We start from the raw sequence: 24,028 nt of genomic DNA, 5'->3' as shown, positions 1-24,028 counted from the left end.
CACTGCGGACAATACTGCATACTAATGGTCAATCTCCCGGGCGCCGGGCCAATGTCTAATTTACATGCACCCGCCGAAATTAGATTAGACAGTAGGTCGAGTGACTTGAAAATATTGGTCACCTTTAACGACGCTTGGAGATTGATTGATGGTAATCATGGTGGCGTCACCTTTTATTACTATAGAAGAACTCCGTCATCCCTCCCTCAATGTGTACATCGAGGATGTAACAAATCGCGGCGAGAAAGCTGACCACCAATTTCTTACTTTTATCTTAGGCCCATCAGATAGTCGCTTCAAATTGGCTAATTGGTTCCTGTTCAGTGTAAATGCTCATCCATGACATTGACAATGTATGGTCAAGGACTTGCCGTTTTAGCTGGATTCTTTGCGGCAGTTGCATCTCTTGTTGGAAAACTTGCCATGGCTGGAAAGGAAACGATGGAACTTTGTGAGCGTCTTGAAGACGCTCTTAAGCAGGACAGACTTATAGATAATCTGGACTGTCAAGCTGTAAGTCGACGTCTCTGCTGTCATTGTTGTAATCTCCCCTTTTCTGTCTTCCATGCAATGCCATGCCTGTTTCCGTGGTAACCATGCCACATTATACAGATACATGTACACTGTAGCCCTGTGCCTGGGCCTGGTTGTGCTTAGTCCCCCAATCCCTGCATGGTTGTGACAAAAAGGGTAAGACAAAGTGGCTAGCCACATCCAGCTAGGAGAATGCTGACGTGAAGCCAGCCGTCTGTAGTGGTAGTCATACATGCAGATGGTTCCCCATCGCCCAATCATCTCGAGTTTCTTCTCTATAGACCACGTTCATAAGACGACCAGACCAGCGGCCGCGCGGGTGACAACAAACAAACATTATAGCTACATCATGTACTGGTTGTGGTAGTGTCCTTGGCACAAAAGAACATTTTATCATTCAGATATGGTACTGCATTTCCAAGGAATGCAACAAATCTATATTTCATCAAGTCAACAAGCTTTTCTCTTGATAATTTCAGATCGTTGCCTATGTCCGCCTTGGCTGCTTTGTTCTCATCTTCCTCTTCAACGCCATCATGTGGACATGCTTCGTCAAGGCCCTCCGCGGATGTAATTCTTCTGTAGAAGCTGTGGTAACAAACACTGCTGCCAACTTGTTTTGCACGGTAAGTACCTACATGTTACATGGATACCTTGTTTTTTCTAGTAGAGAACGTGTCACAAGGGTGCATTCGGGTTCTCCACTGGGTTTTTCCTCTATCAGGGGTGGCCAACAAGTTAAGGTAGGGTAGCCCAATACAAAAACTGTTGGGACGAGAAATAACGATTGTTCCATATTTCAATGGTTTCATTTGTCCAGTAAGGTTTACGAAGACGATGCGTCACGTCACGTTGCAGTAATGTAAAAATGCATGGTGACATGACGACGGCCAACACTATGTTATGTAAACATTGTTCCCAATCAAGTGCATGGATCTATAGTACAAATCTTGTCTTATCTAAGTGTTGTCCTTTCACTTTCAGGCGATATTTGGTCGCGTGTTCTACAAGGAAACATTATCATTGATGTGGTGGATGGGAGCGACACTCATTCTCGTTGGCCTGGTCGTGATCAGTCAGGGTGGAACCAGCCTTGTTGAGGATGACAAAGTTAAGAAGCAGAAATAAGGTTGGTTTCTAACTGCGCTTAACTGCTGAAACCATAAACATCGTTATTTGTGTGCCTCTTCAATTCTGCATTTTGCAAAAATGCTGAGAATACTAAACTGTTCACAATTTTTTTTGTCTGATTACAATTCTTTTCTAGCTTTTTTCAACCATCGCTTTGGAACGTGCATGCTGTTTTTTTACAATGCCTGAAGAAGGCAGTAAGTTATTATTATTTTGTAAAAGTTTCATAATCAATGATAAGTAATTTGGACTGGTTACCAAATTAACCTTTTTCATTCCAGACTTCAAATTGAATCTACAGAAATTGGTAGTCAAGAGTGAGAGATGGATAACGAACAAAGCCAGACGTGCCGCGTTGTTTCAGATGAGCAGTGGAGGAGCAGACTACAGTTTGAGATAAATGACGATTGGTGACTGTTTGAGGAGAAAATGTGCTGAATCCAAACCCGATTGTCAACGAATATCTTAAACATGTTTAGGACGGTGGTAACATTTTGTCAAATGAGTTGCTGGAAGGAGAACTGATGGCCAGACTGCTATTGGGATACCACTTAAGTCGAGAGTGTTTGGAGGTCAATCTTCTCTAAGTCAAATGCTAAGAAGAGGAGACTGTTCTGATAAATTGGTTGCAACTTTGTTGGGACTGTGTCAAACGTGCTACTGAAAGAGGGATTGCTGAGGCACTGGTACGAATGTTTTAGGTACACCAGCAATCAAGAAAGTAGCTCGATATGGCCATGTTTAGTAGAATGTCTTTGGCTACTGAGCCACTGATAGCTATCTCTGCAGCACTGGGACAGCATCCAGTAAGAGGATGCAGGCAGAGTTGCTTTGGTAATATGGCGGTGCGCGCTGGGCCATTCCATTTCCCGGATTTTCCCGGAGTCGCTATGGTAGAAAGTGAGATGGAGGGAAAATGGAAGTCACATGGTCTGGTTGAAGAACTGAGGAGAACAGTGTTAGGACATGAGGGGGACATCATGTTTTCAACACGTTTGGGATGAATTGACTTCATCGAGGTGATAGCAGTTAATGGAGATAACAATAACCTTGACATTGATAACAATAACCTTGACATTGATAACAATGACCTTGACACTGTTTGATTGCGTTGTGGCAGTTGCGAGTCTGAAACAAGTGATCAATTAAGAACTTTACAGGAAAATTTTGACCTAAGGTTCTATTGCAGGAACTAGACTTGTTTGAAGAGGCATTGTCTGGTTTGTACAAGACTTCACGTTTACAACTATATTTGAGGTACATGTAGGTAAGTGATACCAGTATAAATCGTCATTATTTCTTAGGACAGTGACACTTGCTAGGTCAGAGAAAACTCGGTGATCTCACAAATAACCTTCCACCTTTACAGAGTGTGTTGGAGATGATGGCAATTTTGCAGAATGGACAGATTGCGTAAGGAGCATTCCTTGTGTAGCCAAAGTCTGGCGGTCTGCCCCCAGCGTTGGTCAGTCTGCTGTGAAGGACGGGAGGGGTGAGGAGTGAGGGGAATCATCACTACGGCTATAGAGACTGGTTCTTAGGCACTTTTCTCCTGACTTACATGTAGCCTTTCTGACAGCAGATTAGACATATATAATTAATTGGAGAGCCTTCGATACTACCATAGACCAGTCGTGCAGGGTGAAATCCCAACCTGACTTGCGTTTGAATTCACGAGACCAGCACAGAGCTCCTAGGTAACCGGAAGACCGGCAGAGCTTGTCTATTTGAAATGCATTTAGTTCAGCCAGGTTCTCCGGTGTGGAGATGACTTTGGATTGATATTGTGAAGAAGCCTTGTGATTCTGAGTGCAGTCACTAAAAAAGATGTACTCAAAGTAAGTGAAAATGGACACTAGTTTCATTTTCCAATGAAACTCTTCCCTCGTAAGCTTACTTCTATTATTTCATTCAGAAAATTATTTTCTTTCTTGATTTTAGGTTTTTTTGCTTCTGCATAGAAATAGAATGTGTATGATGTTGAGTAAGTTGACGTTTTATATTCATATCTAACAATCTAAATCCTTCACCATCTTCACTGAAACCTCTCACAGACAAGCTGTCTACGAATCTTATCTAACAATCTAACTCTTTCAGTGCCAGAGTGTTTCCAATTATGGCCCGCAAGGAATACACAACACAGGTTTTTCAAGATTTTGTAAAATATGAAAAAAATTTAAATAAAGGAGATGATTCCATCGAATATGATTTATTGACTTTGCCTATTCTCAGTCATCTAACAGTAACAGTTACAAGCTATCTATTTTGGGTATGGTCAAAGACATTTTAGTGTCACCTTACACTATAAAATGGTGACAGTTTTAAATATCTTTGCCTATTGAGATAATAGTAAGCTCTACTGTTCAGAAGTGGTATTCGGAGTTGGCAAAAGATGGCGTCAGCCAAAAAGGCTGTCACAGCAAAAGGGTTTATTTTCCCTCATGTTGACAGGATTTCGTTACTCATGTGGACTGTCGAGCTGATTCTATATCACCTCCTCATCACGTCACTTCGTGATCACATGAGATAGTGTAAGCCCACTAGCTCCTCAGTTGTGACCTCCCTAAGCTCCCGGATTGTGGACTGTCCAGCTGATTCTGTGGGCATGCGCAGTAAAGCACTAACGCCCGATCAGGGGGAGTTTATCGTCGGTGATGGAGTGATACTGGTGGACAACGCTGATAGATGGGCATGAATCGGCCTAATTTACCTTGCCTGTGCCCATCTCCTCATGAAATTTGCCCCCTTTTCTCAGACTCCTGGTTCCTGGCAATCCTACAGGGCTCCGCTCGTGGGTGGGATCAAGATATGTTGAGACTACAGTGGAACCTCTCCAATAAGGACATCCACTCTAATAAAGACACCCTCTTTAGTAAAGATACCCCTTTCTAATGAGGACACTAGTTTTGGTGCCATGGACAGTACTTGTTAGTCCAAAGGGTATCCTAGACCTTGATAGAGAGGATCTGCCATTAAGCTTTGGAGGCAAACCACCATACGAAGGCCACTCTTGGGATGGTATGAGTCTGGAAGGGCCAAAAAATTAACCAGCTGAATTGTACGCCTGGCACCAGTCGACGCATGGCAGGGGATGCCAAGGTCATCAGCGAATGTCCTATCCTTTGTACACCCAATTACTGCTGGAGATGGAGAAGGACTGCTGACACCACACGCCAAATTGAGAACCTGACCAAGAGTAGGTTAGCTGGAGGAAGCTTGTGCTCCCCTGCTGCGTGTTGACTGATGATGATGATGATTACGGTGTCTGACATTTGATCTGGAAACTACCACTTGAGGGACTGTAACAATGATGACAGAGCAGAAGAAAAAGCTGAAAGACAGCTCCACCTAGAAGGAACAAGGTGAAGCATTTTAAGTTAGAAGTACAGTGTATAGGATGAACAAAAATGTGGAAGAATGCCAATTTCCACAACTGGAGAGAAGAGGGTCAATCCTCATGTTGACCTAATCATCCCAAGCTGCAGATTCACCTGAGCTTTGGTTCATTTGAGGTTGGCTGTCATGATCATACACTTAGATATGGAATCTGAAGGAAAACCAATGATATTTCCAGTCAAGATCAGGTGGACTGATGCTCTGACTTGCCTGCCATTATGCAGGTAAATCTCAATCTCAATTTAAGTTTATATACATACTGGGTCATTCATATGCATCTGTACATCTCAATACAGGTGAATGTGATCTTCTTAAGTTGAAGGTGAACCATGGAGATGCTGTTTGTTTGGTTCACTACATATTTACTTCAAGGAAAGCTTTCAGTATCATTTATAGGATGGTGGTGCATTTGAATATGGAAGATATGGCCAGAAACTGTAGAATAGCTACAGAAATTGATACAGTTGTTATGAATATAGAGAACAACATATCATTGAATAATTTATTATTTGGTTTATGTTTCTAGAATAGAAATTTTCGAGCTAGGAAAAGCTCATAGGTTTGAGCTTAGGGTAACCAGATGAAGGTAGGTGTTTTCTTGAATTGGCCTCGGCCAAAAAGATCTCAGATTCACCATGGTAATAGCTGAATTCACCATGATGAATTGAGTGTTCGATCACCATGGTGAAATCATTGTAAAGAACTGTTTTCCTCCCTCCCTTCTTCCTGGGTCAGCTTGTTCTCAACCAGAGCTTGCTGGACTGAAAGTTGGAAGAAAACTGTCACAAGGCCAGAGATGGCGCAACCACACTAAGTGAAACAATGCAATTAATTTGCTGGGCCAAACTAAGATTATTTGTTTGGCCTTACTAGGATTCCCAACATACTGCAGGCATGATGGTGACATAGAAAGTGGCAGTTTAGGTCAACTTGTTTACTTAGATAACAACATCGGAGGTTCCAGCAGAGTTTATCAAACATGATGCTGTAGGGAGACAAGGAGGATGGTTTGGGGTTTTAATTGTCTTGTGTTAGTTGGGACCTAGTCGCTATGTAGAGAACAGCTTCCTTGTTTCTGTTTAGTCCTTCAGTGATGACCTTCCTCCGACGGTAAGTAGGCCTACACCATTGTATATTTCAGTTTAGGTTGTTTTACATTAACCTGTACTTCTCTGAGCTGTGTTCATTGGAGTTAGAAAAGCCAAGTAGCATCCATCTGTCTTCCTGGTTTTTGTTCACTCCAGACGACACAGTGGACCGTCCTTGTCCTGTTACCGACATCACAGTGGATAAGACAATCAGGATGACAAAATGGACTACATAGGGGAGTCAAGGTTTTTTGCTGACACTCTTTTAACATCATGAAATCATGAAGGGACAACTTGGGCATGGTATTTCAGTGACCAGGGGGGATAAGTGTGTGGTCTGAGTCTAGGCTGTGCTTCCGGTCTATGATGGAAAGCCTGGTGTCTGGATTAGGTAATTATCTCTGTTGACAATACCTCCAGGAAAACTGTGACTCACTTCGGACTGAAACAAACCTGACCCCCTCGAAGATGGATGATAACATTTTTGTCATCATATCAAGATATCTATAAATGTATGCTTTATTTCCGTTCTCGGGGGTCAAAGTTGAGCAAATGTAGCCAGAAAGTTATGTGGGAGTGGTGGGAAACATTATCAAATACTTGTATCATAAACATTGTATTCTCATATATTCGATTGGCCTTGCAGTTGGTTCCAATTCAAACTCAATACACTGCCTACTGTCTGTGCAATAGATAAATTTGATATCGGATACTTGTTATATGTTTTGGAACATTGTGTTTTATGCCATGAAGTGATGATTTGTAGATTTCTCTCGTTATAAGGTAAGAATTCAATTAAAGGTTCGAACTTAGTGCAGGAATCTTCAATTTGGTACCACTGGGTAGAATGTCTTGTTTCTATTTTGATTTTTGATAAAATTTCCATTGTTTTAGTTTTTATTTTGTTTCTGTTGATCTAAGTGAATATAGCACATCAGCTGTATGTGTTGATATCAGTGATCTATAGGGGGACTATAGGCAGGAGTTGGTGGGTCAAATTGGAAGTCTTCATGTAACAAGGTGAAGGACCTTGGTTGGTTTGATTCAGTGATAATTATAATGATATTCAATCATGAATAATTTTGATGTACTGTGAGATGGAATAGTCCCCTTACATCGACCATTTCGTGTCACATCTGATCACACCTTGAGTCTCCCTTTAAAGTTTTATTCCGTGTCTCCTGTTAAATTTCTCCATCAAGTAACTTCTCACTCCAATCAATGTTTACTTCTCATTTCAGACTGTCCCCTATGTAACCATCTCGCATGATGATTCCATCCCTCCTCCTGCCATTCCTTTTCATTTCCATGATACTACAGACGAATGCATTCCACAATGATAGCACCATCTTATCAGAAAGCCAGGAACTAATCGCCAACTTCTTCCAAAGATACAACACAACATCGAAAATTGACCTGGTGTTCGTTGTTGATCGATCTGGATCTGTTCCTAAGAGAGGCTGGGATTCCATGTTGGATTTTGTTACGAATCTTCTCGAACATTTCATTGTGGATGCGGACAATACCCGCGTTGCCATAGTAACATTCAGCACGCATTACACCGTGCATTACAATGGGCTTAATTCATCACGTGAAAACAAATGTGCCTTGTATCGCCAAATACGAACAAATATAGCCAAACTCGATCCGTATGGATACACAGCAATGTACAATGCCCTACGAGCAACAAGGGACATTCTCGTCAACTCAAGATCAGATGCGAAAAAAGCCATCTTTATCCTGACCGATGGCAAATCGAATGTCGGCCCACCCCCCATAAGTGCTGCCCATGATATCCTGTCACTAGAATGGTCCTCAGATTGGCCTGAGCAAGATTACGGTCCGCAGATCGAGATCTATGCGTTCGGGATCCAAAATGCCAAGTTGACGGAATTGGAGTCGATTGCGTACCCGAGCCAAAATCATACATTCCTCATCCCTGATTTCCAACTCTTTCATCAACTTGCTAGATCTCTACATGGAGGTGAGTCAGGGCTTTCTTCTTCCTCTTTTGACATTTGCCCCAGGTCAAGTTGCCATCCCAGGCGGCTCTACTTTCCTGAATGGAAGGTTCTCCTAACCTCGAGGACCAGAGGACGATAGCAAAAGGCAACCATTACCCCCCTCCCCCTGTCAAATACCTCAGGGGCTTTGTGCGTGGTCAAATTGTCTTCGGAAAGAGGAGGGGTCATTTTGAGTTCACAACTAGGCTGTACAATCCAAGAGAAAATGGGGTACTTTTGCAGAAGGATTCTTGCAAAGGGGTGCCTCTTCATCAAAAAGTGTGACCACTCTACTTATCATACCCTATACTGTACTTATATTTTGGAATATGAGCACTGCATGGCTCCCCTTAAATTTGCATGTTTGGGGGCCAAGCTGTGACCGCCAAAACCCCAATTAGTCCATATTTTCAACATGTTCTCAGTATGACCTCTGTTGATTGTTCTCATGTCGGGAATTATGTCATGTCATAATTTATAAATATAACCCCATTAAATTTGATACTCTGTTCATTCAGATCTGCAGGAAGATGCTTGGACCCCCTCGCCTGACTTCACCTGCCCTCAGCCATGTGGACCAAATGCTTTGTGCACGTGTGGCACTGGCACAGGTGATTATGAGTGCGTCTGCCAACCAGGCTATGAGTGGAATGGTGACAAGTGCAAAGGTTTGTTTTGATCATGAATTACAGATAAGTCACACAACGAAAAATTAAAGTTTTCATGATATTTTAGTTGCATTGTCGTCTTTCATCAGATTTAAACAGTTCAATATTCTTCTCTTTGTCACAAGATTGGTGGTCATTACACAGGATGAGGGGGGGGGGGGGGCTACAGCCTGAGTAACATCAGGGACCAAAGTTTGTCTATGGCATCTCAAGGACAACAAAAAGATATTGATGAAATCTGAGAAGTGTCAAGAAAAATCTTATCGTAGAATTTCACTTTACCTGTTCACTGAAAGTGAAACTGGTTTGGTCTCTATAAGGTTTCAAAGTAGAACAGTTGGAGCATGCTTTTGCAGAAATGATTTTAGGAAGATTGGCATCATTTGGAAAAGGGTTAAACCATGAATGAAAATGACTCATCTGATATTGTACAAAAGCACTAAGACTCACAGCTCAACAATCTATAATGAAAACTTGTATCGTTATCTGTAATATGGGTCATGTCATTCCCAGCTAATTAACCTCGAAGTCTGTAACTTAATTATATCAAGATTCATATCATAACAGGACTCCACCCAAAACACTTGACTCATGACAAATGAATTACACCATGAAAGCTTGTTCATAGAATTAACCCTTTCAGATTTATTCTACATAGTGGAACCTCCCTTAGCGAACTCCTCTCTATCAAACCACCCAGTGACCCTCTCAATATAAAGGACACTTAGGTTTGGTCTGGTATTGGTTGTTTCCTTTGAATTTGACCTCTTTAATCAGGACATCCCTCTAAAGACAGCACTTTTAATTATCAGTCCCAAGGATGTCCTTGATAGAGAGGTTCTGCCGTATTGAATTCGATATACACATAGACATTGAATAAAGTCAATTGTAAAAAGATTCAAATTCCGAAATGAAGTTAATTCAACATTTCTTGAAACTTACTTTCAGCCTGCAGACTGGGCTATTTCAAACCTGACCTGGCCCCGACAAGATGCATTCCCTGCAGTGCCAACAGCACCACGAGCGGGGTAGCTGCCTCATCATGTGGCTGTTTCCCACCTTACTACCAGGCGTACCCTGGGGCACCTTGTACGAGTAAGTATCATCAATGAAAATACTGTGTTTAAGTTTATGGTTTGCTCGCCTTAATGAGCTTTGTATGGACAGCTTGCCTTTCTCCAGTCATCTGTCATGTCTGATTGTTCACCTGTACAAACCCATGCTCCATGTCTCCACCAAACCTTATATTCTCCTTTCATCCATTTCTAGTAATAACCTGTCCAGCCCTCCAACCCCCCAAGAATGGTTACAAGTTTCATGCTACCGGCGCCACCCTGACTGAGGTGGCAAACACTGGTGTCTCATGCCGTAACACCGCCCATAATTCCTGTCATTTTGGTTGCAACCGAGGCTACCGCCTTGATAGTTTCCCTGCACTGGTTTGTCACGGAAATGGATCATGGTCGGGAGAACCTCCGGAATGTGAAGGTGAGTCTAATGCCACACTTGAAATCAAACAACTACAACTTAGAAGGGTGACTATAGGCAAGAGCTTGTGGGTGAAATTGGTAATCACATGGGCTAAGTTTGATTCAGTGAGTGATTCCTGTGAGTGATTCATCTTGCCATTGCAGTGGAGACAAAGCTTGAGTCATAAAAGTGATCATGGCAAATCATACCGGTCCGTAAAAGTAAGTTATGCCTAAGAAGTAAGTTAATATTTTTTTCAGTTGTTGACTGTGGAACAATTGAAGAACTTAGCACGGATGGCAATGTGCAGTATGTCAATGGCACCACCACGTTTGGAAGCATAGCACGGGTTGCCTGTAAGCCTGGACAGATGGTATTTGGTGATGCTGATAGGACTTGTGGGGAGCATGCGAGGTGGAGTGGCACTCCAGCAAAATGCATAGGTGAGTCTGTATCTTCATCAGTATTCACTCTGCACTTTGGAGGAGTTCTTCTTCCAAGGTGTTTTTGTGCAAAACTGTTAGGCTTCAGTTTGGTTTATTTGCCTCAGAATTTGACTCACTGCCAACAAGCCACTCATCTCTTGAACCTCTTTCAGACATCAGGTGTCCCCCTCTACCGGCCATCAGCTACACGTTGACCAGCCCAAACTCCTGCACTCAAGTCAGACAGCCATACAACAAGCATTGCAGTGTGATATGTCGCGACGGGTTTCAACTTCCACTTGTTGGAGCGATCAAGCAGCACAGCAATGACGTTGACCGTTGGATAAAAACGTGTGGGGAGGGCGGGAAATGGAGAGGGAAGGATCTTGTCTGCCACGGTAAGAAAGCTTGGTCATGATTTGCCGAGCCTCACACTCTACTTGGTAGATGCAGTCATCGTGATTATACTCTCATTGTGCGTTTCTTTCTTGATTTCAGACACACAGCCTCCAGCTATCACGTGTCCAGATGACGTCATCGCATACACCAAGCATGGTCAGAACACAACCATCTTCCATTGGCAAAGCAACAAACCCACGATACGTGATAACTCGTATAATTTCACGTATCAGGTGAATGGGCAGGTGTCGAACATCTTCTTGGTTGGTCTCCACGTGTTGCAGTATGTTGTAAGAGATTCTGCTGGTAACCAGGCTCAGTGTAACAGGAAAATCAATGTCATAGGTAAGGCGAGGAAAAATGAAATAAGTTCCCTTATCACCCATTTTGCAATACAGTTTTTTTGCGATTTCTTAAAATTTCTGAAAAATAAAACTGTCCATTTTAATTGAGTACAAATAAACAGTAGCCTACATGTAGAGTTCAGTTTTAAATCATTCTGATTCATAAAAACATTTCTTCTTTCTCTAGGGCGTAATGCAAAAGTCATATTCTGCCCCGCAAACATCACCATTGCCAATGTCACCAGCCAATCCATGACTGTCCATTGGCCTGATCCCATCTTCTTGGACCAGGACAACGAGACGCTCAACTATCACTGCTCCAGGGGTAGCGGTGATAGGTTTTCTTTAGGCGTTCATCAAGTGCATTGTTACCCTGATGGTTTCCAGGAGGTCGTCTGCCAGTTTTCTGTCAATGTCACGGGTAAGTTATATTTGGTTGAGAGCGAATTTCATATGAGCATTAAAAAGCCCTTTGGAGACCCATTTTAACTTTCTTCGTATGGGAGGGTTTGATGTCAGCACTTGTTACTTATACTTAGTTGAGCTGTCGAGTTGCACTCAAGTTAGCCATGGAGTGTGGAGTGCCATTTTTTCTTGGAACGGACTACAGAGGTGAAGTGCGAAGACAACTTACTCATCAGTTTTATAACACCTCAGCTGATTTTCGTCCCATCTTTACTTTCAGCAAAATCTTGTAAAAGATTGCCAGAGCCTCAAAATGGTGTAGCTGTTTGCCACAAGGGTGCCCAGTTTCTCTTGCAGTGCAGTGTCATGTGTAACGAACAATATGATTTCGCTTTCCCACCATCGGATTATTATTACTGTGATAGCAACGGCAATTGGATGGAAAAGTGGCCTCATTGTTCTCGTGAGTTTGGAGTTACTAATGTTGAGAAGCTTATGCCTGTTGTGCAATGAACTGGCTCAAAATAAAACTTGACATGGCCGATTTATTGAAGCGATGGGCCTTTAGAAAGCCTGATAGAAGTGAAGTCAGGGACAGGGAATTTTATTCAATTTTGAATCTTGTTCAAAGAACTCTGAATATCCAGGAATATATCTATCTTGGAAGCTTCACCAATTCAAGTGGTATTGTGGGACAGACCAAAGATTTTATCCAACAAGCTGTGCAATAATCTGATAATTCATCTCAACCTTTTTTTCCAGGAACGTACAGGAGTGGGCGTGCAAGACTACGTGGTGAGGTGAAGTATCATTATTATGGCGGGTCATGTCTGGATGTCACAGTCAAGGAGCATATTCGCATCATGAGTTGGCAAAAGTTGACATCGTATTCAAGCAGTATTTGCACCCAACTTGATATCAAGTGTAACTTAAAAGATGTACGTGTTCATTGTCACGTGAGTCTACCGTCACATGTCCTGATGCAGAATGGAGAAGCACCATCTTACACAACTGGTGGGCCTGTCACGAAACACATTTTTGAAAATGAACCATCGGATGGTGATTCTGAAGGTCAAAGGTCAGATTCACAGGGTCAGAGGTCATACTTTGAAGGTGATTATCACTACAGGCCACGTAGGTCTGTTCGTCCTGTGGCAGATGGACTAGAAGGCGGAGATGGAGTTGAAGATGACGACAAAACGAAAGACGATGGAACAGGAAAAGACGCGGCACACGAAAACGTTACATTTTTAGTCGAATTCTCCATTGAGGCTGAAGCAGACGCGAGCGTTCCTATCACCAAAACAATGCAGACGGATTTAAAGTATAAACTTTTGGATATTGAATATGAAGTAAACAAAGAAGGCCTTGGGGTGAACGTTTCAGCTCAACTTGTCGCTGATCTCGGGATGAATATGACTGTAGGGTTTGTGACAAATTGTACAATTGGACAGATTTTGGTATTGGAGGATTACAGTGCACGATGTGGTGAGTTCATCCCAGCTACTATTATGCTCACATGTGCTGAAATTGAGTCTTTAGAGACAGAACTTTCTGATGAGTCTCTTTAGTTAAGTTAAAAGGGCCAGAATAATCAGGGCGTTTGTTGATATCTAATTCTCAACCCAATTGGTTGTGGGTTTATATCGTTTAAGTCAAGCTATTTGATTCTCAGTATCAGCTGCTCCATGGTCAGAAGCAATACCTGCGCTACCGCTGCTCCTGAGTTGTCCTGGGATGCAGGCTCTCTGGACGGGGGCTGCAGGATGGTGGGGATTCTCTTCAAAGTCACATGAATACTCAAGGAATTCATTCTAATCCATTTCAGTAAACTGCCCTATCGGCAGCTACCACAATGGGGTAGATTGCAAACTCTGCCAAGTTGGTTTCTACCAGGATGAGGAAGCAAGTACGGAGTGTGAAGTCTGCCCGGACAAGAAGATGACAATGGGACCTGGGGCTATTGCATTTGAAGACTGTTCTGGTAAGCATTTCTTAAAGAAGTTTCTGAGTCACTTTTCTTTTCATGTCTATTTCAGAGAAATAACTTGCTTCAACCTGAGTTAATCATTCAACAGTATTATTCCTCTGACCTTGTTACGATGATGATGATGAGAGTAGCCTACCAAAACACTGAATACCCGGAATTATTTGGGTGCCTTTATTTTCACGTTTTCGGTATTTGCAAAAACATCTGGCCACAAAAAAGAAATTACTGTTACAGTGGGGTAGTAAAAACACCAAATTAAATAGTGCAGTGAGCTTAAAAGTTGCAATTTCACAAAATTGCAAAATAAACTTCTTTTACATCTTGTGTCTTTCAGATCCATGTCGACCAGGTACATTTTCAGTGACGGGTCTGGAGCCATGTGATCCCTGTGACTTTGGGACATATCAAGTTGAGTCCAGAGCTAAGAGATGTCACAGTTGCCCACCGGGAACTGGGACCCTCAGTATCAGAGCAAGCTTTTCTTACGAATGTATCGGTAAGACAAAGATATTCCTTGGTGTATCAGTTTTCAGTCTGCCTCATCAATCATTTGACAGTTACTCAATCAGTTAGTCACCAGTTATGAAAGAGTCATATAGCCAAGCAGTTAACACTGCTGGCAACCATGCCAATGCCAAATTCAATCTCGGGTGAGAACCCAGCTAGTATGTTTCTTCCCAAGATGTACTGAACTAAAACTCCTGGCTCTTTACACATAATGTATGAATATTCAAGAGTAAGTTGAGACAAGAGGGTTTCATTCAGGAACTCGCGTGTGAGAATTCCATAGTAATGAGTCGATGCATCAGTTGCTCTGACACTGACTGAGACATGGGAAATGAAGAGGCATTATATTGGTCGTGCAAAATTCAATTTTAAGTGTTCTTCTCTAGATGAATGTCGTCCAGGATATTACAGTCCTTCCTCAGGTCTGGAGCCATGCGTTCCCTGTCCTTTCAACACGTACCAACCAAACCCTGGTGCCCAGGTCTGTCACAGCTGTCCAGATCTGAAGGAGACCTTGAACATTGGGGCAGACAGTTTGCATTCTTGTATAGGTAGGTGTCAGTTTGTTGTTTTTTTAAATCGTGCCTGCGGAATTGTCAAAATCTGAACCACCATTTTGCCGACAGAATATTTGCGAGACTATGATTGACAGAGAGCAAATCAAATTAACTTTACACTTTTGGTGACTTACCTTCAGTTACTCAGCAATGCCCACTCAAGGTCATTGTGACTGCGATTTATTTGTGGAAGTTCAATACTGTAGTATACTACTGGTAAATTAAGGCTCATTGTGTGAGAAATTTGATGCCCGATAGTTTCTCAATTCATTGGAACTTATGTATTTTGGTCTCTTTTAGACATTGACTACTGTCAAGAGAACGTCTGCCCACACGGTCGATGCATCAATGGAAAAGGCGGCTTTAGTTGTGATTGTGATGCTGGATGGACCGATGACGACTGCTCTGCGGAGGTCAATGAGTGCATGTCATCACCCTGCCAACATGAAGCTACATGTGTCGATGAGGTCAATGGGTACAATTGTAAATGTTTACCTGGCTATACCGGTGAACATTGTGACTTTGAAGTAGATGAGTGCGAATCTGCTCCGTGTCGAAATGGTGGTTCCTGTGTTGACGCGATTGCCAACTACACCTGCTACTGCACGATGGGATACAGCGGTCAAAACTGTGACCATGATGTGGACGATTGTACAGAGGGTGTGTGTATCCATGGCAACTGCACTGACCTTGTGGGTGGATTCCGTTGTGAGTGCTTTCCTGGTTTTGCTGGTAAGTTTGATTTTTCATCACCGCATAAAAGTTTGTTTATCATAGTGTCACCTAGTTCCCTAATGAAAGGGCCCGTGCGCCAGCTTTGGCTTATAAGAGTATTGAAGTCGTATTATTCTCACATAAGATTGGAATTTTAATCTCCTCTCTGTTTAGGTGAACACTGTGAGGCTATCCTAGATGCTTGTATCGGTACCCCCTGCAAAAATGGTGCAACCTGCAAATCACAAGGGACTTCCCACACATGCGATTGCATGGAAGGCTACTCTGGGCCAGAATGTGAAAACACCATCAATGAATGTGATAGTCAGCCGTGTTTGAATGGTGGGATATGTGCTGATGATGTCGCTGATTACCATTGTCGATGTCATGATGGATTTGCTGGGAAGAATTGTGAATTAAGTATGTATTGATACAGCTTATGTATGATTTTAGTCTCCTGAAAGGCATGTCCAACTTAAGATTTTATCAACGATGAAAAAAGTCATTATTTCAATTCAAGTGTCTGTAATGCAAGATGAGTGACTTCAAAACAATTAAAGAATTGGTTTGGTAAATAACAGCAACTATGTTGGCACTGGGTAATTGGCCAACTGACCGCATCTCGGCCAACTTACCGCAGTCGATAGTTATGGCATTATCTCATTCAAAATGTAGCATGGGCACAACATAATAAGTAACTGATAGCTTAAGTTTTCAATATCTTCTGATAAAACTTTATCCCACCTAAAGGTATGTTTCTCTTTCTTCTAACTTACAGCTTATAGTAAGGAGTTTGACTTGGTGTTCAAGAAGCCGAGCATTACAGACTGTGCTATTGTGACAATCATGGCAGAGAAATTGACAACTATAACTGTTGCATTCTGGATGAGATCACATGACCAATTAAATTATGGGACACCATTCTCTTACGGTGCAAGCAGTAACTGGTTAGCTGCTGAGAGTAGCAACGTCTTTACTCTCTACGACTATGGCGACCAGGTAATTGTACTGGGTAATTTGAAAAGTTGTAGATAGATTGCAGTAGTACCTTTTCGACTGTCTATCCTGCTGTTGGGTTAGACTCCTTGCGCATGTGTGTGACTACAGTCGATCCTCTCTATTAAGGACACCCTTAGGCTTGGATCTGACTAGTCTTGTCCTTAATAGAGAGGTGTCCTGATTAGAGAGGTGTTCTCAAAGGGAGGTTCCACTGTACTTGGTTGAGATTCAGACCTATATGATATTTTAGCAACTCTCTTCAGTCAAGCTACCTGTATGCCTGTCATCCCTTCTATAGAATATGATCGTAATAATCTTCTTCTTCTCTAGTTGTTCGTTAATGGTGAAGTTGCACACCTTGGCTTACGTCTCAATGATGGGCATTGGAATCATGTGTGTATCAGCTGGGAAGGAACATTAGGATTATGGCGAGTCCACCTCAATGGCACGCTGGCAGTGGAAGGAACCGGCTTGGCAAGTAATACGCATATTGAAGGTGGCGGGTCGTTTATCCTTGGTAAGCTCTAGCATGTTGCTTTGAGCATGATGCATGTTGCATGGACTAACTGATGATGGTCTGGGAGATAAACTGGAGAACTTCACAAGGTAGGCTCATACTGTCTGTCCGTTTTGAGATAACAAAATAACGTCAAACACAAGGACATTATTAACGCTTGTGTGATGTCACAGGTGGTTAACCGGGCTAGCCTGTTCATCCATCTACCCACTATTGGCCCTTGAATTCATCAGAATTGTTATAATCGACAAACCGAGTGATACAAATCATGTCAGGATATGTCATCAAATGGTCTAGATATGGTGTAATTGAAATCCCTGCCATTCCTCACTTCAGGACAAGAACAAGATTCGATCGGTGGAAGTTTCAATCGGCGTGAATCGTTCATTGGCGAGCTTTCACAGGTTCAAGTGTTTGAGGATATTCTATCCGACCAGGAAATCAGAGGCATTAGTGATAGAACGACGTGCACAACCCATCCAGGAAATGTCCTGTCTTGGTTGGATTTCCCAAGAGGCATCAAGGGGGAGGTCGAACTGAGGACAGACAGTTTTTGTCTCGGTAAGTTTAAGAAACAGGGGGTTATTTTCCAGAATTTGTTATGTTTGGACAACTTTTTGATGGGGAGGATGTGGTGAACTGGGGCTGAATTCAGGGTTTGGCTGTGCACCAGCATTGAGAGACAGGGCAGTCTCTGGAACATTCCCTGTGTGATGTGACTTGGCATGGGCTCTCGAATTCCCGCTTGCACAGGCAATGAGGTTCTGTCATAAACGTCATTGTGCCTGAGACTCTCTTGTTGTAGTTTTGGCGCCTGGATGAGAAGGAGTTGCTTTGCTTTAGTAACAAGAAGAGTCATTTTGAACCGTAATCGAGAGCTGTTATTCATAATCTACAATAGCTACTCCAGTTGTAATTCAGCTAAGATATATTCTACTGTAGTTGAAAGAAATTTTTCTTGGAATTCACTTTCTTTAGATGTCGATGAGTGTCTCTACCCCGATGTCTACCATTGTGATGGGAACCATGCATGTACAGATCTGTTGGGGAGTTACTCCTGCAGTAGCTGCCAGCCTGGTTGGGTGGGGGACCGATGTGACAATCCCTTGGACGAGTGTCAGCCATCTCCTTGCAAGAACAATGGGACGTGTGTCGATGGCAGCGGTCTGGATGATTGGAGGTGTAATTGCCTACCAGGATATTTAGGTGGGTAGAATTTGCCACTGGAAAAGTGCAGTCATTCGTCCAGCTGTGACATTGACCGAGTTCTTGAACCCATCTGCAACTGATCTTATCCCCAAGTAGACCCTCTAACGTTTAGAGTGCTCAGGCTTCTTGCAATGGCCTTAAGAGGAGGGTTAGCTGATTAGCTGGGCCTGTCACTTAAATTTACCACTAATATTCCCTTGTGAGTCATTAACATCACAGTCAGTTAGTCAAGTGATTTGCCCAAGGTCATAAGCAACTTCTTTATTGAAATAATCTTTTCCAGGTCGGGACTGTTACCATGAAGTGGACCTCTGCGGATCAATGCCTTGTTTGAACAACGGTACTTGCATCAAAATGGCTGAAGGCTACAAGTGTTTATGTCCAGCTTCAACCATCGGCGATTTCTGTCAGAAAAACTATGACGACTGCCGAGGCAATCCATGCTTAAATGACGCAACCTGTGTCAAGAGTCATGATATGTTTCATTGTGTTTGTCCTGCCGGATTTCATGGACGACTATGTGACGAGAGGATAAACTTCTGTGAGGGTGAACCATGTCAAAATGGTGGACTTTGCCTCTCTGATTTGACTGGATTTGAATGCAGATGCGTCATCCCCTGGGTCGGGAGATACTGTACCATTTCCTACAAACCGAACTGTAACCATTTTCCGTGCCTGAATAACGGCACATGTGTCTTATCGAATGCAGATGACACTGGTTATTTGTGCCGTTGCCCTGAAATTCCAAACATCACCTGGGGACCAAATTGTGAACTACCAACTATTTGTGATTCCAACCCGTGCAAACATGGTGGAACCTGTGTGCATCTTAGTAGCAGTGATTATGCTTGCTTATGCCCTGAAATATTTGACGGGGAAAACTGTGAGCTCGTCCGAAAAATGTTCCCATCTGTCACTTCAATGTCTGACATAACGATCTTAGAATCTTCAACCCTACGCTATCAAGGTGCTGAATCCACATCTGAAATACATCAGCAGTCCCAGGATATACCAAGTACAACCAATCCTGACATGCAAAGTTCCTCTACTTCTTCAAGTTCAAGTTCAACACCGAGACCAACGCCGAATCCAACTTCATTCCCTGGCATGACGTCAACTGCAAGGGTGACGTCTGTTCTGCCAACCCTGCTTGGCTCTATTCCAGAGATACAACCGACGCCTGTCCGTACAACACCTGATACGCCCGTCAAGATGGAAACAAGTGTCATGAAGACAACATCAGAGATAGGTAAGATTGCTAGTATCTGTTCTATGGTGCTTAAAGGTGTAGTGTCTCAAGAGGATGCTGGGCCAGCACTTGTGACAAGTACAGAGTTTCTGCATTGGGGAAGCTGCAGATATGTATTGGAAGTCTCTGTGCTGACCTGAAGTTATAGCTGTCCTAACAATCAGAAAGCAGAAGGAGTGTTAGTTTTGACAGGGGGGGGGGGGATAAGGAATGGATGGAGCCATTTTTCACAACTTTAATGTCGATTCGTTTTACTATTCAGATCTCTGTGGAGTTACTGCCTGTCATAATGGAGAGATCTGTTCGTTTGATGGGAACACAACCAGGTGTCGCTGTCCTGATGGTTTCGGAGGGGACTACTGTGACATCGTCAGAAAGAAAGTTAAAACTTCATACGATGTGACTGTAACTTTACTGATGGTGTACAGCGACAATCTGAAGGAGAGCAAGGAATTTGATTCCGAGTTCAAGAAAGCAGTGAGTTGTCAAATTTGCTTCAAGACTAAACAACTTGCATTACAAAAAGGCTATGTAACAAGCTGTTGATCTTGAAATTCATATTAGATATCATCTGCGTGCTCAACATCTAAAAGAACTATCGAAGTCTGAATCAAACATTCCTGTCTTGGTTAACTAAGACTTTCTTATTCAGTTTTAAATTTTTTAACCATTTGTGTTCCAGATTCATCAAGTATATATGCCGTTAGCGAAAAGAGGATCAAGCAAGATATCCATCCAGATCAATGGTATCAGGTGAGTATTTCCTAAAGGTGACATGGATGGAAATAGTAGATTGTATTCCTCTATTGGAAATCAGCTCCTGATGAGGGTCTAAAGACATGATGTCTTGTGACCGCAGTTCAGAATGGTGACTACGATGTGCATAAATCAGATTGAGTGTGGTCAATGGAGAATGACATCAGGCATCCTCGAACTCATTACGCCATGATGCAGGAAAAAATCAGAATCTAAAGGTTATTGCAGTCGAGTTGACAATTTGGTGTGTTTTAAGTTTGCCATTGCTTTCCAAATTGCAAGAGAAAAAGCAAATTGTGGACTTTAACCTGTCAACAGCAAAGATGCAGTGGCCTTCCACTTTCAGGAAGGGCAGTGTCGTGGTGGACTTCACACTCCAGCTCGTCCAGTATGAAGACGAACCTGCCATCACCAAAGATGACATGATGAGTATTCTGCGTGAAGAGCTCAAGAATGGGAAGTTGGGGGACCTTTCTGCTTCTCAACATTTTGGATTTGAACTTCAAATCGAGAGTAAGTATAAGTTTTAAAGTTTTGCCAATCCAGTTTGTCATATCATAGAGGCTCAAATTTCTCTGTACCTGGCGCCCATGCCAGGGCAAGCACAAGTGCACAGCAGTCTGTTAGTGGCTTCTCTTCCCTGGCTGTAGATCAAATCACTAGCCAATAAATGAAATTGGCACGCAACTGTAGTGGCACGCTAATATCCTCATAAACCTGTACACAGAGAAAGATTGCAATACCAAAAGGAAGAAAAATTTGCCAGCCATTTACTTCCCTCGTATAAATTATATGTGCATTCCCCGATTGACATTTTGCAAACAATCTTCTTACAGAAATGTCCGTGCCAGATGGAGATGACAACAAAGTTTACATCACGGCGGGTGCTGTTACTGGTTGTATTGTCTGTGGGTTAGTGTGTCTCATGATTGTAGCAGTCGTGAGGAACAGACGTCGCCAGGTGTATGCAAGCAAGAGTTCTACGAGTAAAACTTACAGGTGAGATGTTGTACCTGACTGACCTATGTATTCAGGCATTTCCTAAAGCAAAATAGTGGGGTTAGTAGTACTGGTGGATTGTCCAATCGAGAGTGATGATCGACTTCTGCCTCCCTGGATGTTCATTTGAAATGTAATAAGTCAGTGTTTTACAGAGCTGAAGGCTTGAGATTTAAATATTTACCAGATGCTCTTAACAAGACCTATCCCAGCTTGGCTCAATATCGTGAGCACCAGATTTGACTCCGTGTATATCTACCCTGATCCTAGTAATCAATCAATATATTAGTGCGCACTCAAGTTTGTTTCAAGTGTCTGTTGAAGAGCCCTAAAGGCCTGTTCTGTTTGTTCAAAAATGTGAAAATTGAACTTGAATTAAAATTTGAAAATGTCCATTTGAATGAATAGGGACTGAATATGAATTTCAACAGTACTGTATTGTAGACATACTACAAATGTAAAGTTTCAGCAAATTTGCTTACATAACAACTGCACTTTGGCATTGTTTATTCCTATTTATCTTAGCCACAAGCAAGTACAATTAACACGAACGGCATAGTGGCCTTTAACAGTAGGTCTGACAAGCTCTTCTCAAGCGAGAGTTGCCAATAATATCAGTTGTACAGGTGGAGGTGTCAGCATACTGGTGTTCTAGTAAGTCAGATGTATTTCAGCCCAAATGTATTACAGGACCTGTCCCAAACGGATGCATTACAAGACCTATCCCAAAAGTGCTGTGACTTTCTAAGCTCTGTGACTCGCTGTTTCAGGAAACCGTATCATGGTGATGTTGTCCTTTCTTCGATCTCCAACACAGCATTTGAGCCTGACCCTGGTGATGATGTTCATGTACGACAACAATTTGAGGGTAAGGATGAATCTATCTATGATAGAGGATATGCAGGTTACTACATCACAGAAAAAGATGAGTGCTTCTATGGTGTGTTACTTCCATTTAACAAGGCATCAAGGATTTCTATTTCTCTTAAAGTTAGCAAGGCTGCCATAAATCTTGTTATGTGCCAAGATAATTTATATAGCAATCCCATTTTCAGAGCATGTCTATGCTGACATCAACTACGAGCCAACACCATATGCCGTCACCACCAGGGCAGATCTTGAGAGGAATAATAGTTTCTTCAAACGAATGTCACAAGCTCATCCCCTGAGGGGCACAGTACCAGCAGAAGAACGACCAAAATCAGGTGTGGATCAAAACAAAGGTGACGTCCCATCAGAAACACGAAGAGATTTGAACGTTTCTGGTGCTGGGCAGGAAAATCTTGCATTTGAAGATGATTACCTAGAACCCGTTGGAATGAGTTCTGCCAGAAATAAGCGACGTTTACCTAATACAGGATTCTGTTCGTTCGAGTATCCATCTAGTTCTCCATGTGAGAGTGATAACCTTGCAATTGAATGCAAAAGAAGCTCTGGGGGCGAATCAAGTATTTCTCATCAGACAACTCCAAGTCCAGATGATAGTTATGAGAATCTTAACGGACAAATCATTATCAGTCTAAGCCGAGAAAGTCTCAATAATGAAGGCAGCAAGTCTGCATCCAGTGACAATTTAAAGATAAGTTCTGCGAGTCTTACATCGTTAAAGAAGACCTCCCCTAGAGATAGTCTGAAACGTAGTTTTGAGAGTTTACGGAATATTGGCAAAACAAGCCCGAGGATTAATCGTGTAAGGTTAAAGAGGAATCAAAATGGACGGGAAAATGCTGTGTTTGATGTGAATGATATCCTGCTGCCAATTTTTGAAGAGACGAGGCAAGATTGTGTAGAGAAACAAATAAATACAAGTGGGGCTAGTATCTCCAAAGAGGCGAGAAACAAAACTGTGGGAGCTGGACTCTCTAACAATGATATTTATATGGGTATCCTTCCGTTAAAAACGGTCATTCCAACCCTTGAGCTTCCAAAACGCCCACCACCGGTCTTCAACCCAAAGGCGCGTACACTGCCGCAGCTACCTTATCGACAAGAGGAAGAACGAATACTCCGACTGCACGAGAAAGAGAAATTACAGAGAGAGTATTTCTGATTTCTGTTCCATGAATTGGGCTTGCCTTTTTGTAGCCTTTTGAAGTAACTGTGATCAGTTGTACATGTATAATCTTGGCCTTATGAAAATGAGCAAGGGTATCATAGATGTTACGTAGGCTGCATTCCAATCTGCTGAACAATAGGTACATGTACTGTAAATCGTTGTAAATAGATTGAATGAGTAACTGAATACATATCAGCCGCCTTATAATTTTGTAGTTTTTTCACTGAAGGGCAATGCAATAAAACTTACAATTTATAAAATTGTGTGGCTCTATTCGTGTTTTTCCGAAGAGTATGTCCTTGTCAGAGGACAAAGCAGACAAAAACATGTCTCACTAGGACCTTTTGATCCGGTCAAGAAACATAAATGCCGATGTTCTGTTGCTTTGTTTGTCCCTCCATCGGAAGGTTGTGACCAAGCTCTTGAGGATGTGGGGAATGTTAAGTGGACCTGTTTGCAATACTCCGTTGTGGACGCCACCCATTTGGAGAGTATCTTGGCTCACTCTGTTGCCATCTTGAACAAAACATGGGACTCCAACTGTCCAACTCTTGATGATCAGCATCCAGACTCTCATGCGTTTGCGTCACCACTTGGCGATCTCAAAACATT

The 24,028-nt window shown here is 42.5% G+C and overlaps 3 protein-coding genes across 3 annotated transcripts; all 3 read left to right on the top strand.

Annotated features, from left to right (window-relative positions):
- The first annotated feature begins 240 nt into the window (after window positions 1-240).
- On the top strand, window positions 241-3,868 carry LOC135495698 (transmembrane protein 42-like). The gene is made up of 4 exons (XM_064784555.1): window positions 241-513; window positions 1,014-1,160; window positions 1,519-1,663; window positions 1,947-3,868. The coding sequence occupies exons 1-3, from the start codon at window positions 340-342 to the stop codon at window positions 1,660-1,662; spliced, it is 465 nt and encodes a 154-aa protein (XP_064640625.1). The 5' UTR covers window positions 241-339; the 3' UTR covers window position 1,663; window positions 1,947-3,868.
- Window positions 3,869-5,979: 2,111 nt separating this feature from the next.
- Window positions 5,980-11,652, top strand: LOC135495289 (sushi, von Willebrand factor type A, EGF and pentraxin domain-containing protein 1-like). The gene is made up of 9 exons (XM_064783751.1): window positions 5,980-6,171; window positions 7,391-8,133; window positions 8,671-8,820; window positions 9,769-9,915; window positions 10,090-10,308; window positions 10,551-10,733; window positions 10,889-11,113; window positions 11,214-11,397; window positions 11,646-11,652. The coding sequence occupies exons 2-9, from the start codon at window positions 7,416-7,418 to the stop codon at window positions 11,650-11,652; spliced, it is 1,833 nt and encodes a 610-aa protein (XP_064639821.1). The 5' UTR covers window positions 5,980-6,171; window positions 7,391-7,415.
- LOC135495959 (sushi, von Willebrand factor type A, EGF and pentraxin domain-containing protein 1-like) lies at window positions 11,219-23,649 on the top strand. The gene is made up of 20 exons (XM_064785009.1): window positions 11,219-11,459; window positions 11,646-11,879; window positions 12,144-12,326; window positions 12,626-13,351; window positions 13,692-13,847; window positions 14,188-14,349; window positions 14,747-14,911; window positions 15,218-15,649; window positions 15,806-16,051; window positions 16,410-16,630; window positions 16,961-17,147; window positions 17,484-17,708; window positions 18,126-18,353; window positions 18,640-19,605; window positions 19,868-20,082; window positions 20,288-20,358; window positions 20,708-20,874; window positions 21,198-21,360; window positions 22,131-22,228; window positions 22,416-23,649. Exons 2-20 carry the CDS (start codon window positions 11,711-11,713, stop codon window positions 23,408-23,410), a joined length of 5,775 nt encoding a protein of 1,924 aa, XP_064641079.1. The 5' UTR covers window positions 11,219-11,459; window positions 11,646-11,710; the 3' UTR covers window positions 23,411-23,649.
- The last annotated feature ends 379 nt before the right edge of the window (window positions 23,650-24,028 follow it).

Source organism: Lineus longissimus, chromosome 11 (assembly GCF_910592395.1).
Source record: "Lineus longissimus chromosome 11, tnLinLong1.2, whole genome shotgun sequence".
Classification (NCBI taxonomy): domain Eukaryota; kingdom Metazoa; phylum Nemertea; class Pilidiophora; order Heteronemertea; family Lineidae; genus Lineus; species Lineus longissimus.
The sequence above is the reverse complement of the archived record's forward strand: the minus strand, read 5'-3'. Positions and strand labels throughout refer to the sequence as shown.

Excerpts from the sequence above, each read along its gene's own strand:
- LOC135495698 (XM_064784555.1), top strand. The coding sequence starts at position 340 with ATGACATTGACAATGTATGGTCAAGGACTTGCCGTTTTAGCTGGATTC. Across the intron at positions 514-1,013 it reads ATAATCTGGACTGTCAAGCT|ATCGTTGCCTATGTCCGCCT; the intron begins GTAAGTCGACGT and ends TGATAATTTCAG. Across the intron at positions 1,161-1,518 it reads CTGCCAACTTGTTTTGCACG|GCGATATTTGGTCGCGTGTT; the intron begins GTAAGTACCTAC and ends TTTCACTTTCAG.
- LOC135495289 (XM_064783751.1), top strand. The coding sequence starts at position 7,416 with ATGATGATTCCATCCCTCCTCCTGCCATTCCTTTTCATTTCCATGATA. Across the intron at positions 8,821-9,768 it reads GAATGGTGACAAGTGCAAAG|CCTGCAGACTGGGCTATTTC; the intron begins GTTTGTTTTGAT and ends ACTTACTTTCAG. Across the intron at positions 9,916-10,089 it reads CCCTGGGGCACCTTGTACGA|TAATAACCTGTCCAGCCCTC; the intron begins GTAAGTATCATC and ends ATCCATTTCTAG.
- LOC135495959 (XM_064785009.1), top strand. The coding sequence starts at position 11,711 with ATGACTGTCCATTGGCCTGATCCCATCTTCTTGGACCAGGACAACGAG. Across the intron at positions 11,880-12,143 it reads GTTTTCTGTCAATGTCACGG|CAAAATCTTGTAAAAGATTG; the intron begins GTAAGTTATATT and ends CTTTACTTTCAG. Across the intron at positions 13,848-14,187 it reads TGCATTTGAAGACTGTTCTG|ATCCATGTCGACCAGGTACA; the intron begins GTAAGCATTTCT and ends TGTGTCTTTCAG.